The sequence below is a fragment of the Ciona robusta genome, chromosome 3 (genome assembly GCF_009617815.1).
Source record: "Ciona robusta chromosome 3, ASM961781v2".
Classification (NCBI taxonomy): Eukaryota; Metazoa; Chordata; class Ascidiacea; order Phlebobranchia; family Cionidae; genus Ciona; species Ciona robusta.
The window spans coordinates 45,075-58,021 of record NC_143237.1 but is presented as its reverse complement, the minus strand read 5'-3'; the positions used below and the strand labels follow the sequence as shown (position 1 = coordinate 58,021).

The 12,947-nt window shown below is 37.7% G+C and overlaps 4 protein-coding genes across 6 annotated transcripts; all 4 read left to right on the top strand.

Moving 5' to 3' along the window:
* The first annotated feature begins 410 nt into the window (after positions 1-410).
* On the top strand, positions 411-2,014 carry LOC149737320 (uncharacterized). 2 transcript variants are annotated; one of them, XM_089873936.1, is made up of 7 exons: positions 411-488; positions 637-766; positions 830-1,090; positions 1,158-1,328; positions 1,403-1,603; positions 1,668-1,807; positions 1,864-2,014. In XM_089873936.1, the coding sequence occupies exons 4-7, from the start codon at positions 1,167-1,169 to the stop codon at positions 1,874-1,876; spliced, it is 516 nt and encodes a 171-aa protein (XP_089730062.1). In that variant the 5' UTR covers positions 411-488; positions 637-766; positions 830-1,090; positions 1,158-1,166; the 3' UTR covers positions 1,877-2,014. The 2 variants fall into 2 exon arrangements, with proteins under 2 accessions (XP_089730062.1, XP_089730063.1); XM_089873937.1 differs by lacking the exon at positions 411-488 and having other exon boundaries at positions 600-766; positions 853-1,090.
* A 1,000-nt stretch (positions 2,015-3,014) lies between these two features.
* LOC149737319 (zinc finger protein Pegasus-like) lies at positions 3,015-5,204 on the top strand. Its single transcript, XM_089873926.1, has 3 exons — positions 3,015-3,347; positions 3,823-3,940; positions 4,019-5,204. Exons 1-3 carry the CDS (start codon positions 3,146-3,148, stop codon positions 4,965-4,967), a joined length of 1,269 nt encoding a protein of 422 aa, XP_089730052.1. The 5' UTR covers positions 3,015-3,145; the 3' UTR covers positions 4,968-5,204.
* A 943-nt stretch (positions 5,205-6,147) lies between these two features.
* LOC149737318 (uncharacterized) lies at positions 6,148-7,431 on the top strand. Its single transcript, XM_089873938.1, has 3 exons — positions 6,148-6,360; positions 6,744-6,868; positions 6,961-7,431. The coding sequence occupies exons 1-3, from the start codon at positions 6,325-6,327 to the stop codon at positions 7,187-7,189; spliced, it is 390 nt and encodes a 129-aa protein (XP_089730064.1). The 5' UTR covers positions 6,148-6,324; the 3' UTR covers positions 7,190-7,431.
* A 434-nt stretch (positions 7,432-7,865) lies between these two features.
* On the top strand, positions 7,866-12,460 carry LOC149737317 (sodium-coupled neutral amino acid transporter 3-like). Of its 2 annotated transcripts, XM_089873923.1 has the most exons (12): positions 7,866-8,176; positions 8,227-8,336; positions 8,409-8,575; positions 8,700-8,778; positions 8,838-8,932; positions 9,686-9,870; positions 9,941-10,020; positions 10,074-10,174; positions 10,224-10,348; positions 10,628-10,775; positions 11,015-11,130; positions 11,186-12,460. In XM_089873923.1, exons 1-12 carry the CDS (start codon positions 8,012-8,014, stop codon positions 11,261-11,263), a joined length of 1,449 nt encoding a protein of 482 aa, XP_089730049.1. In that variant the 5' UTR covers positions 7,866-8,011; the 3' UTR covers positions 11,264-12,460. The 2 variants fall into 2 exon arrangements, with proteins under 2 accessions (XP_089730049.1, XP_089730050.1); XM_089873924.1 differs by lacking the exon at positions 10,628-10,775 and having other exon boundaries at positions 11,186-11,648.
* Positions 12,461-12,947: the final 487 nt, after the last annotated feature.

Below are 12,947 nucleotides of genomic sequence, written 5' to 3'. Positions count from 1 at the left end.
CAATTCAGCATGACAGTAAACTACCAAACTAATTACGCAATCTACATAATTATGTTTTACTTCAAATGATGCCGCGTTAAATTACACTCAGTTGATACAATACTCTGAACATCCTGTGTCGCCATGTTATATTGTTTTTTCGCGGTTACTGGAATGTTGCCGCTTTATTTAAAGACCCAAAGCTTCTGGAAAGTTCCAGGAAATGACGTACAGGCGGTATGGATGACGTGTGTTTTGCATAAAACCCCCAATGGCAAACATACGAGTTATTTACATTTCGTTGGCGTAAACCACCGTAACATGCATAGTTAAGTTTTTAATGTTTTGCTTAAATATAGATCTAAGAATATCACACAAATTTTACCAAGTCATTCTAATATTAAATAGCATATATTTGTTTTACAGATATTGCAATTCATTCAATACTTTGCTGGAGAGCGGCGATGGCGTTGATGGTTTTAACAGAATTGCAGCTGCGTTTAGACATGGTAGGTGACAATGAGTTGGCTTTATAAAACAAGTAACATGAAGTGTTTGAATTACAATTGTTTTGTGCGATCTCAGGCACAGTGACTACATTTATAAAGTATGTTTAATATCTTTTTTTCCACAAATTATTAATAATATTTATTTTAGATTTCCTGCTAGAATTCCCATAATTACTTTGCCAAGATGTCGTTCGATTATGAAGCATGCCAAGATGCAGCCCAGTACCTCCGGCTAAGCCGAGAGAAAATTATTAAAAACCAAACTCAGACACCGGACGGTAAGTTCGTTAGGATTGTCTGTCTAGTTCCAGAGAGCATTCTGTGTAAATGAAAACTTTTAGGCAAGAAGTATGTTTGGTTCCAGGACAAAGCTGAGGCTCATGCAAAAGGAGAACTAATCAAGCAGAAAGAGGACGCAAGTTGGCTGAGACCGAACTTCTTGAAAGCAGCGAACGTTCTAATCTACTCCTCACACAAAACACCGCTCTTATCAACCAGAAGCGAAAGTTGGAAGGAGAACTTCAAACCATGCAAGGAGAGGTTGAGGAATCAATTCAAGAAAAAAGGAATGCTGAAGACAAAGCTAAAAGGCGATCGTTGATGTAAGTATACATCGCCTTGTAGTTTATAAGATAAGGAAACAAATTAAAACTTTTATTCTCGACATAGGCTGCTACCATGGCCGAAGAATTGAAGAAAGAGCAAGATCTGTCATCTCATTTGGAGCGAATGAAGAAGAACATGGAACAAACCGTTAAAGATCTTCAACAACGACTTGATGAAGCTGAAAACATCGCACTGAAGGGAGGCAAGAAACAAGTGCAAAAACTTGAGACCAGAGTGAGCTTAACTGCATCGTTATATACGCGGTATACTCGTGAACAAATATAGTTCATAACGTTCGCTTGGTTCAGATTCGTGAACTTGAGAACGAACTTGACTCGGAGCAGCGTCGCAAAGGTGACTCAGTTAAAATCCAACGAAAAGTAGAACGACGATTGAAGGAAGTGACGTACCAGGGTGAAAAAGACAAGAAGAACTTAACACGCATCCAGGATCTTGTTGATAAACTCCAGATCAAAGTGAAAACATACAAGCGACAAGCCGAGGAAGCGGTAAATTGAAGACATTAGACATGCGATTCTATTTAATGTCTTAATTCATGTTTGTTCGTTATAGGAGGAACAAGCCAACACAAACTTGAGCAAATACCGCAAACTCCAGCACGAATTGGACGATGCAGAAGAGCGAGCAGAGATGGCAGAATCGCAACTTAACAAGATGAGATCCAAGGCACGTGATACAAAGGATTCAACTGGGTCAGTTGTTTATCAACTTTAATCCGTAGCTGTTTAACTGAAACTTTCCCTTGCAGATCTTTGCTTTAAACGGCTTTACGGGACAACGTTTGGATAAATTAGCTTTAAATAATTATCTTCTGCATCTTTTCTTTGGCAACCAATCACTGTGACATGCGATGTTTTGCTTGCCATGTACAGATGTAAATAAACGAAGTCAAACCAGTATTTGCTTATTTGTGATTCTTTATTAACCGACTCTATTTCTGCGAATGAACTCGATATAATAACGTTGTTATTATTATCATACGGACAAGTCTACTTATTAAATGCATTCGTATCGCGATCAACAACTAAACAATAGATTACACAGATCTAATGCATGAGCACGGTATAAACTAATTAGCATAGTATTAATTACCCCTATCACTACAATGGTCGACTGAGATCGATCAAAAACAAACCAAAAGTAACCAACAAAGCGAGTTTCAGTCGCCATTGGTGACTGTGGAGGAGTAGATAGAATGCATTTAGTCGTGTATTAAAACTCATTAAACTTAAGACGTATAAGGAATGAAAGTTTGGTAAAGAATATGTGTAAATACGCTTTGTACAACTCCTGTACCATGTGTTGACATGTAAACTTACACTATAGTTAACCTTGTCGTCGCTTAAAGACGTTTGCTTTTGTGAATTTGGATAAACCGTAATCACGCAGTATTATAGGTAATGTTAGAAGTTAATATTATTCATATTGTGGCGGCTGCGTAATCAGCAACAACAACAACAAAGCCAAGAACAACTGTTCGGCGAAAAAGGATCTATATGACCACTACCGTGCTCAAAAACAAATACGACAAAGTTACATACATGGTAACTCGTAAGCGGATACGAGGTGTATGGAACAGAACTGTTGTTGCCTCGCCATACGAGGATAAATTAACTGCATTAGTTCATTCAATATGGTGGCAATTGAGGCAATCTTGAAATTTATCTGTTTAATTAGACGGTAATTGCCATGTAGAAGATTCGTGCAATGATGCAATAGTGGTAAATTGTTACATAGTGTTAGTTCTACACTTGGCAAGTGACAAATTCTCTATTATAAGTTTACGTACCCATTACATTTTCCCTTCCTTGTGATTTTTATGAACTTTGCTTATTTTCTCTTTTTTATGAGATGTCTGTGTGAAAATGTTTACAACAGAAGAAAATTTATTTTTTGTTTTAATGTTTTGATGCGAAATTTTGTTTGAAAGCGTTCAGATTATAAATAATTCGCTGTTAAGTTGCAGATTTGTGTGTTTGTTTCATTCTTTTCGGGGGATAATTAAAAATGTTTTTGTTTTAAAACATACAATGCAACAAACCAACGACGTCTCCACATTTGGATTAAACAACAGTTCTGTTTCAAACTCGTTTGTTGAAACTTTTAACTTGCAAACACAAGAAGCATCTAATAGTTTTAAGGATTCGGAGAAAGAAAGAAACAAATGCCCGCATTGCCCTTTTACAACGGCATGGAAAAGCAGTTTGTCTGTTCATATCAAAACCCACACTAGTAAGTACTAAGTATAATGGGTTTGTATTTGTTTATTGTCACATTACAGCAACTTCATGCTCAAATGAAAATTAAATTCTGGTAAACGAACGCAAGTAATAGTTCTTTATAGAAAGTGTTAAATTAAAAAATATTCACAATGGCAGAATAAGGTCAATTAAAAGTCACAAAGTTGTTTGCAACCAAAAAACTCAGTCTTTACAAGTCAGTTTGGTTTTGTTCCAACTGACATAAACAAAATATGATAGTTAACACAAAGATATTGTACATGGAAAAAGTAAAATAAATATTTGTATTGATAGAAATGTTCCAAAGATATAATTTCTTTAGTAACGAATAGTATTCAACATTTCTAAGGATTAGTAAGAAGACAACACCGCAAGTTATATTGTTACACACAGAACAACTTCATTTGTCTTTGCTATTCAACTTATTCGTGTTCTACAACATTGTAACCTCCATCATTTATATTTAGATGAGCGACCATGGAAATGCGCTTTGTGTAACAAACACTTCAAGTTAAAACATCATTTGAAATGCCATCTTTTAACACATTCCAACAAACAAGCAAAGTGTAATTTATGCAGTTTTAGGTTTGTTGCTTGGTATCCGTTCTGCTACCATTACCACTGAAAATTGCTGGAAAATTTTTTATTCTAAATTATATTCAGATGCTCAGACAGTCGGATGCTACAACGTCACAAACTGCTGAGTCATAAAGTTGGATTCAAGAAACGAATGACACCGAGGCCGACTTTAACCATGCCGATGACCAAGGAGTTTGCAGCAACAGCAGATAACACATTTAATTCATTCTTTGGACATTCTAACGATCAAGCAGCGACATTAGGTCAACCTGCCAATGTACTCGATACACCTGGGTTTGGGTACAAAGTGCCCGCTATACCAACCCAGAACGAATCCTTTCAGCCGCCTGAAATAAGAAAATCTCCGAATCGTGTCTTGTGGCAACGTAGCGTTCCAACCCATCAGTTCAACCAACAACCAAACGCGATCTCATCATCTAACTTGCACCAACGATGGCCCATAATAACCACATGCGCGTCAACGCAGGATTGTTTACCACCTGAGAAGGCGATGTATCGTCGCAAGTCGTCCGACCTCGCATCTGTCTCATCAACCGACAGCACGCCAATCTTGGTAAAACAAGAGCGCCCACACGTGGTTGAAAGTTCATCGGAACCCACTCCAACGTGCTTTGCTTTTCCATCCCAATCATCCGACCTTCAACAAATCGTTTCTGCTGACGAATCTAATACTTCAGATTGCCGAATCGTTTCGCCGCAGTCAGCCACCCCATCCGACGCAAATAATGAAGTTGTTTCAAAAAGATCTCGTTCATTGAGTGCTCGATCAATCGCAAGCGTGAACATTGAGGAGCCATTGGTGCTTGAAGATGAAACTAAAGTTGAAAGCAAATGGGAATGTTCACATTGTGGAATAATATTTCCCGATAATATAATGTACGGCTTACACATGGCTTGCCATTCTGTGGGCCACGCTTACAAATGCAATGTTTGTGGTTTAATTTGCCGCGACAGACATGATTTTTCTTTCCATTTTTCCCTTGGCCAGCATAAAGTTGACTTGAAAAAATAACATGTGAATTAAAACAGGATTTGGATTATTGCACAATTTCAATTTAATCAAATGATATTTTTTTATGGGCACGTATTTTTATTTCTATCATATACCAACCATGTACATGTATAATTATGTTCTTGTGCGTCATCAATGAAAACAAATCTTGTTTTATCGATGATCAGTATTATTACAATGTTCACTGCTGTTGCAACGCTGCCAATCAGCAGCTTCAATAAAACGTACTTTTGCTAATATTGCTCCATACATACATAGTGGTGGTTACAATGTGTTTGTTCCTTGAACAACTCATTGATTATGGAGCGAATGCTTTGTTACGTGAACTTAAATGTATTGCTATTGGGAAACTGTTTCATTTGATAAAGTCACTGGGAGTTGACCATTATAAACATCGGGTTATCGTTATACGATTAATGTTCAATAACGCGAACGTTTCCAACACGAAAATATAGAAAGTTGCGACAATTCAATATTCATCTCGTCCTGCATTACCGATTTAATACGTCATACCGTGGCTGCAGCTTCCGGGTCGTTTAAGATTATTGGGATCTTAAACTTATATTGTTGTAAGAGATTGAGATTCATGCTTTATTTGTTGACGGTGTGTTGAACGTAACTTTATTATGTAATACGTCATCACGTACTACGTCATCACCACCTGGTCCTTCCGAGCCAGCGGCCACCGGTGTTATTGATTATCTGCCATAAATATGTTGTTGCGCAATATTTCTAACCGAGAAAAATCAAATCGACATCTTATTATTGGCGAAATTATTGTTTTGTTTTTCGGCTGAAAAGTTTCTTTCAGCCGATTCACAAATGATGAGAAGATGCAGCCTGTTTTACAACGCTGTTGTGCTTAATACAATATTTGTGCGGACCGTCTGGCCAAATATTTAATTTTCAGATGTCCGTGAGGATAAATCAGCGCAGTCTGAGAATCGAAAACACTTTGTATGAGACGAATAAGCCTTTGTTAAAAAAATCAATGACAGTGCTTTATATTAATGATGTAAATGTGATCATCATATAAATACTTGCCAATTCTGCTCGGCGATTATGACAAGAGTAAAGTGCCAGATTGGTTTGTAAAACACCTTAGGGACGAATGGTTGCGTGGTTCACATCTTTATAATTAAAGCAAAGAAGCTTGCCGATCAATAATTTATATTCAATTGTTTTTCTCTCAGCACAATATATGGCGATCATACGAAGGGTATTTCTAATCTGCATTAGGCAGGCAGTTTATTTTAATCTTATTACACGAGGTTTTCACAACAGAGAGCATATAAGCAACGATTAGCTGGAATAAGTTGTTTTGAGTGGAAGGTGGAGCGACATTGGAATACTCAAGATGGAAATAGTTGGAAAACGTTTGTTGAAAAGAAAGGTGACGACAATAGTTATGTGTTGGCTGTATCTTAGTTAGAATTTAAACCGACAAACTTTTATTTAAAATTATTTGCCAAGTTTTAGAAGCAGCACGAGAGTCATTTTAATGATCATGGTTTTAGGAATTCACTTAATCGTGTCCTTTGATATTAGTGTGTCGCGTGTAATGGAAAATAATTGGACTTGAATGTAACTTATTTATCCTCGTATGGTGGGGCAACAACAGTCGTTATAACACAGGTGTTCTGTTCAATACACCTTATTCCCGCTTTCGAGTTACCATGTAGGCTATGTAACTTATTTATCCTTGCACCTCTGGGTTAGAGTCAGTCGCGGCAACCACTTTGTCGGAAAAGTTATATTAGTTCGTTTTTTTGACAGGTGGAAAAGCAATTGAAAATGTTTTCTGGGAACGAAGAAGGAAAAGGAAAAAGTGAAAATACCGAGAGGGAAAATAATTGTGCGGAGGATCAAACTCATATTGAAGAAATGCGGAAAGAAAAAAGGTTTCTTACTTGATTGTGTCGTGACAGTTAAATATCGTTATTCTAGATAAACTAATGTGCAAACAAATGTTGTTTTGAATTAATTGTCACAGAGAACAAATGCTGGAACAACAGCTGCAACGAAGAACCGAACGCGCGAAAATCCGCGAAGAAATCCGAAAACGACACAAAATCGAGTCGTCGGAAATCGACAGCGAACTAGTTAACCTTGAGAGTCATGGGGACACAGGAGATTCAAGTTTGGTAGAAATGGCTGCGTCAATTAGTTCGCGACTAAAGCTGGTTTGGAGCAACTTTGGCAGCTCTGTGGGGAAATCTTAGTCAGCGATTATATTGTATTATAAAGTCGTATCTAATGTACAAGAGCATATATTTTAATTCGCCAAATGGGCACGATTGAATCTAAATGTTATTCATTTGTTGATGGTGTTCATTGTTAAAGCAGCATCCAATGTATTCAGATATGTTGGTATGACGTCAAATGTTGCGGATTTTTAGTTCATGTCATTTATTTCTAAGTGCGCGAGTTTCTAAGTAAGTAAAATGTGTCCCATCCTCCCCTACCCTACTATACATTAAGTTGTAAGGAAGTTCGAGATTCAAATATCTGGCTTATGTTTCCTTTCTTATTCTGCAGTTAATTAAAAAGATCGACAACACAAAGGATTATTTACAAGTGTTGTCGTGTAACACGATCAGGTTAAACCTACGCTGGATATTATTTTTAGAAATTTTCTATGGGATTTTGATTCGACCTCCTATTACGTTTAAACGGCCCTCACCCCACCAACGTCGATGCTTCCACAGTGTAAGAATGACACGCCTTCCTACTTAACCAATCAACGCAGCATACCAGACATCTTAAACTGATGTCCGACGATCACATTTCATAACAGGCGTATGACCGGAGGCGAAATTACTCTTGTATCAAATTTCCGGCAAATCTGCTTTAAACAAGACTAGGACGCTTTCGGCCACGCATTGCTTGTACCAGCAGGTGACGAGTAAAGTTATAGTTTGGCGCTTAAGCTGCGCTCGCGGTAACTTCAATCATATTGAATTTATTCAATAGGTAATTGAGAAGACGTGTAAATATTTAAATAAATAGACCACTAAGGTAAAAATAAGGCCAGTAGTTGTGAGATGGGCGATTTCCAACAAGATTATCGTAAGGTTTTGGATGAATCTCCTCCACCAGAACAACAGGACAACCTGGATGAAGAAGATGATGGGGTTCCTGAACTTGACCCTTTGAACTCATTCGCGCCTCTCAATATATCAGAAGAAGCGGATAAACTTACTTACAAGGTTTGTGTAATAATACGTTAAATGTTGAAACAAGAACCCTCTTGGTTTAGGATCATCTATCGTCAGCGTTATCTGTGTTTAACCTCATGAACGCCATCTTGGGGAGCGGAATACTTGGGCTGGCAGAAGCGCAGAAGAATATTGGAGTTCTCCCATTCGTGTACGTTTGTCAATATTTACTGTGTATAGTGATGGCTGGAATCTTGTTAACTTATGTTTTGTTCCCATATAGTTTAATGTTGGTGAGCACTGCGTGTCTTGCTTTGTTCACTATCAGTCTTTTGCTACATCTGAGTAGAATCACTGGAGTGAAAACTTACGAGGGTTTGGCTCAACAATCGTTCGGCAAGAAGGGGAAGTTTATTACTTCTATCATGATAGTGTTTCATTGCATGGGAGGTGAGTTTGCGTGTTGTGGAATATTTAAAACTTGAACATTTTGTTTAATTATTTTTTATGGCAAAGGACAACGTGTGAATTAAATTGTTTTATCCGCATTAGTTATCTTTATGTTTATCCCCAGCCATATGCTCGTATGTTTTCATCATGAAGAATGAACTGCCTGAGGTCATCAAGGTTTTTGTGAGCTACGAGGAAAAACCGTAAGTTTTAACATCGGCTGCCTAACCAGTTATTTCATATTAGCCACGTGTTTCCATAGAGATGAAGACCTTCCGTTTTATTTGAACGGAAACTTTTTGATGTTGATTGTGGTCGTCGGGGTGATTGTCCCACTTTCTACAATGAAAGATATTAGTAAGTCATGTTTTTCCACGGTTAAAACTGATGAATGTATCGTGTCGGGCATCGGTTTTAATTCGCTTGCAATTTAATTATTGTAATTAGTTTTAATTTAGCTTAATTAGAAATTAAACTTATAATTTGCCGCTCCACAACTAAATATAAAACATCGATGACGAATCATTTAGTATATAGTAAGGTGGGGAAAGATGGGACACCTTTAACACATAATATCAAACTATCCTGACCGTGTTTTAAACAATTAACAACGGTCTACCGAAGTCGTGAGGATATAGTTTCGTAATTATTTGTATGTTCTTTGTTTACTAATAAATGGGTCGGGAAAATCGAGTTAAAAGGTGTCCCATCTTCCCCCAAACTACTGTATACACTTGTTAGCACACATGTTGTAAACGCCGATGAAGCGTCTTATCATCCTGTTGGTGCGCAGTAGATTTAATAGAAAAGATAAAATATCAATTACTCCCAAACAATAGCGGTTGTGTTGTCGTACCAGATGTGAATGAACCGTGAAATATGAACCTACATCTATGCGTAGCTTTATTTCGTAAACACATCAATTTATTTTGAATTATTTAAATACAATCATACAGCGTTTATCACACCGCTGGTCATTTAATTCATGATTTAACACGAGGTTCTGTGAAAAATGTGGCTTATCATGCATCGGGTTTAATGTTTTCATAACATATGATAATGTACAGAATAATCAGGCGCGATTCGATGAATTAATCTTCGTGTTTTTAGAGTTTCTTGGTTATTCCAGCGCCTTCGGTATGTTTTGTATGATGTTGTTTACGGTCACTGTAATAGCGAAGAAGTTTTCCATCCCATGTCCCCTTCCTCTCAACAACACCCATTCAGCATTGGCCAACCGTACTTACAATGAAGAACAATATTGCTCGGCGAAAGTCGTTAACCTAAACAAAAGGGTGGGCAACATCTTATTTTCTTCGTAGATCAATTTTAGAATTCCTGTAATTTAATTTGTTTTTATGACAGTCCGCTTACGCCGTACCGACCATGTTTTTTTCCTTCATGTGCCACGCATCGATGCTGCCAATCTACGCCGAACTACGAAAGTAAGTCACTCATGTTTAAAACTTCAGCATTATCAAAATATTTTCGTATATAGACCCAGTTTACCTCGAATGCAGAAAGTGGCGGCCATTTCTATCCTTAACGTCCTACTATTGTATCTTACTTCGGCAACGTTGGGATATCTTACATTCTACAGTAAGTACAAATACTTTAATATGGAATGAGTATAACAAGTTGTGTTTAGATCGCGTTGAATCTGAGCTACTACTCACATATAGTTTGTACAACCCTGACGATCCCCTCATCGTAATATCAAGGCTGATGGTCATCATCTGTGTAATGCTTTCCGTGCCATTACTACATTATCCGGTAAGAAGAGACGCGACACCACTAATTTTACTACTACGGTATTTCGCCTTCAGCGGTGCTTGGACAAGTCATCGTGCCGCGCACATTTGAAAATAGATTCTACGCAAGCGATATTATTGGCTTCAACAACTAGTGATCCGGTTTAACAATATGCTGGTTGCAACAATTTAAACAAAAACTTTGAAACGATTTTTATGATTCTCTCGGTTAAATTAAAGACGTGTGTTCTTAATAGTATTCGTAACTCATATATTTTAAGTAGCACAACCTTTTGTCCAGGCAAGAAAAACAATTATTCTATCAATGTTTCCCAACCCGGATCAGTTTTTCTGGTGGAGACATATCTTAGTTATGGTAGGGGTGTTGTCGGTTTCAGTTGTGTTCGTTCTATTCGTTCCAAACATCAGAGACATCTTCGGCATAGCAGGTCAGCTGCTGATATAAATACATGTTCTATGGTGAATATAAATGCAGCATAGGCTACAAATCCATGCTTAAAGATGATTATGCATATTCATCGTATTAGGTATCTAAACTTATATAATTATCTTCATAAATATGATAGGTAGGTTATTTAACTTTGTTTCCTGTGTTATATATGAGCCATATGTCTTGTGTCATTAAACTTATCATTGTTTTCACTTTAATTATATCCTAATATTTCAGGCGCCACTTCGTCTGCGTCGCTACTTGCCATCTTCCCGAGTGCCTTCTTTATCCGACTTACCGGCAAGGACGCCACGCCTTCAGTACGATCTGAATACAGCGGCAGAAGGAAGATTGTAAGCTTATATTCAGCATCGGTAACTTTGGTAACTAATTAATAATCTTCTGCAGGCCTGGGCGTTGGTTGTGTTGGGGAGTCTCTTTATGATCCTTAGTGTGGCGTTGATTGTGCTGGACTGGTTAACATGAACACGACCCTTGTAATTTGAAGTCTCCAAGCGAATGCTTTGCCTAGAGTTGCATGTTTTTACATATTTATTGCATTTTCTATAAAAAAATAACAATTTTCAAACATTTAAGAAAATTTTAATATTTGCTCTGCCTAAATCGAATTGTGTAGGAAATAAAGTGATTTGCAATCGAGATAATATGCGCTTATGCTGAAAAACGCTTGTAACTACAAATTAACCAAGAGGTTGGTGGTTCGCCCACACCCGGAGATGCCCCTTATTCACCTAACGACCTTCCAACTAAGCTATCGTTGGCAATCTTTTTTTACAATTGCTGTTTTGTTTTCTATCGTCAACTACGTTAAGGCTGCTTCGAGATTACATTTTGACCAATCATCTCCCGACTTGACGATCAGCTGTTTTGTTTCCCGCGCTTTTATTGTTCCTGCGTTTTTAAGCGGTTTTCGGAAGTTATAGGAAATATTTTGTGGCCGATATTGTCAGGGAATTCTAGGAAGTAGTTTGAAACCAAAAAACACAATCTCTTCAAAGAAACAATCCGAAACTTGCCTTTTTTAATGGCGTCAAGGTTACGGGTAAATACATTTAATTTATTAAATTGTGTTTAGGTGATGACTGTACAGGTTACATTGTTAAATACTGACGTTTCCGTTCTTTGGCATTATTTTTTCATTAATATCTGTAAATGTTGGGAATGTGCTGAGCCCGAACTCAAAACCTTGTGACGTAGCCTCCCCTTTTTTTCATGCTGGGCACTCGCTATTAGGCCGAACTATAGACTAAATATATTTAAAGCTGAAATTCAGGCGATACCCAATGGAATGGTGTTCTAGAATCTCGATCATATTTTAACGAGGTTTCTGTAGATATAAAACAATTTAAACCCAGATTAATTAAAGTTAACTGCTTCGTTATGTCCGGCGCCGTGGCGTAGTGATCAGCGCGCCTGCCTCTAACCCAGAGGTAATGGGTTCAAGGCTCGTCGCTGCTACCATTGTGGACGTATGTGTCCTTGAGCAAGACACTTAACGGCAATTGCTCCAACCCAGTGGTCACTAATGGGTTGTCCAAATTATCAGCCATACATAAAAATGAAAATAAAAATCCCAAAAAAATAATCACCCACAAAGTAACATACTTGGTAACTCGTAAGCTGGCGCGAGGTGCACACCCGTGTTATAACGACTGTCGTTTTCTGGCCACGCGAGGATAAAGTAAGTTACATTCATTCATACATTCATTCATTCATTCGTTATCCGAATTAACTTATAGTTCAAGGAGCTTTAAATCCTGGAGTATATTAAATTTGCCATGTATTTGGCCAGTATCGATTTGAACCTTTTAATATTATACAGGTATTGGTACAAAGCTGTTATTCACCGCTTGCTCTCTGTAATGATAGCAATACACAAGTGTGACTGTGGGAATGTCTGCTTGAAGGTAATAGGAATGTTACCATTTTTAATTAGAAATTCATGACGTATTCTTGTCACAATAACCACTTGCTGTCACCTAAAACCAGAATGTAGTTATGATATATAATATTGTAGCAGTCGGGATTTGCTATGTGCAAACCACGCAGCCTGATATGCACCGACCCTACACTAGGTCACTAGGATTTCCACACTTAAGCGAACGCGACGCCCCACAATGCCTTCTTCCAGTTCTCCTAATAAACACAC

What these genes read in the sequence shown, in the direction of transcription:
- LOC149737317 (XM_089873923.1), top strand. Translation starts at nt 8,012, where the DNA reads ATGGGCGATTTCCAACAAGATTATCGTAAGGTTTTGGATGAATCTCCT. An exon ending in GTGAGCTACGAGGAAAAACC is followed by an intron (nt 8,779 to 8,837) that starts GTAAGTTTTAAC and finishes GTGTTTCCATAG; the next exon opens with AGATGAAGACCTTCCGTTTT. An exon ending in TGCCATTACTACATTATCCG is followed by an intron (nt 10,349 to 10,627) that starts GTAAGAAGAGAC and finishes CCTTTTGTCCAG; the next exon opens with GCAAGAAAAACAATTATTCT.
- LOC149737318 (XM_089873938.1), top strand. Translation starts at nt 6,325, where the DNA reads ATGGAAATAGTTGGAAAACGTTTGTTGAAAAGAAAG. An exon ending in AACGTTTGTTGAAAAGAAAG is followed by an intron (nt 6,361 to 6,743) that starts GTGACGACAATA and finishes TTTTTTTGACAG; the next exon opens with GTGGAAAAGCAATTGAAAAT. An exon ending in GAAATGCGGAAAGAAAAAAG is followed by an intron (nt 6,869 to 6,960) that starts GTTTCTTACTTG and finishes TAATTGTCACAG; the next exon opens with AGAACAAATGCTGGAACAAC.
- LOC149737320 (XM_089873936.1), top strand. Translation starts at nt 1,167, where the DNA reads ATGGCCGAAGAATTGAAGAAAGAGCAAGATCTGTCATCTCATTTGGAG. An exon ending in TGCAAAAACTTGAGACCAGA is followed by an intron (nt 1,329 to 1,402) that starts GTGAGCTTAACT and finishes CGCTTGGTTCAG; the next exon opens with ATTCGTGAACTTGAGAACGA. An exon ending in AGCGACAAGCCGAGGAAGCG is followed by an intron (nt 1,604 to 1,667) that starts GTAAATTGAAGA and finishes TGTTCGTTATAG; the next exon opens with GAGGAACAAGCCAACACAAA.
- LOC149737319 (XM_089873926.1), top strand. Translation starts at nt 3,146, where the DNA reads ATGCAACAAACCAACGACGTCTCCACATTTGGATTAAACAACAGTTCT. An exon ending in TCATATCAAAACCCACACTA is followed by an intron (nt 3,348 to 3,822) that starts GTAAGTACTAAG and finishes ATTTATATTTAG; the next exon opens with ATGAGCGACCATGGAAATGC. An exon ending in TGTAATTTATGCAGTTTTAG is followed by an intron (nt 3,941 to 4,018) that starts GTTTGTTGCTTG and finishes AATTATATTCAG; the next exon opens with ATGCTCAGACAGTCGGATGC.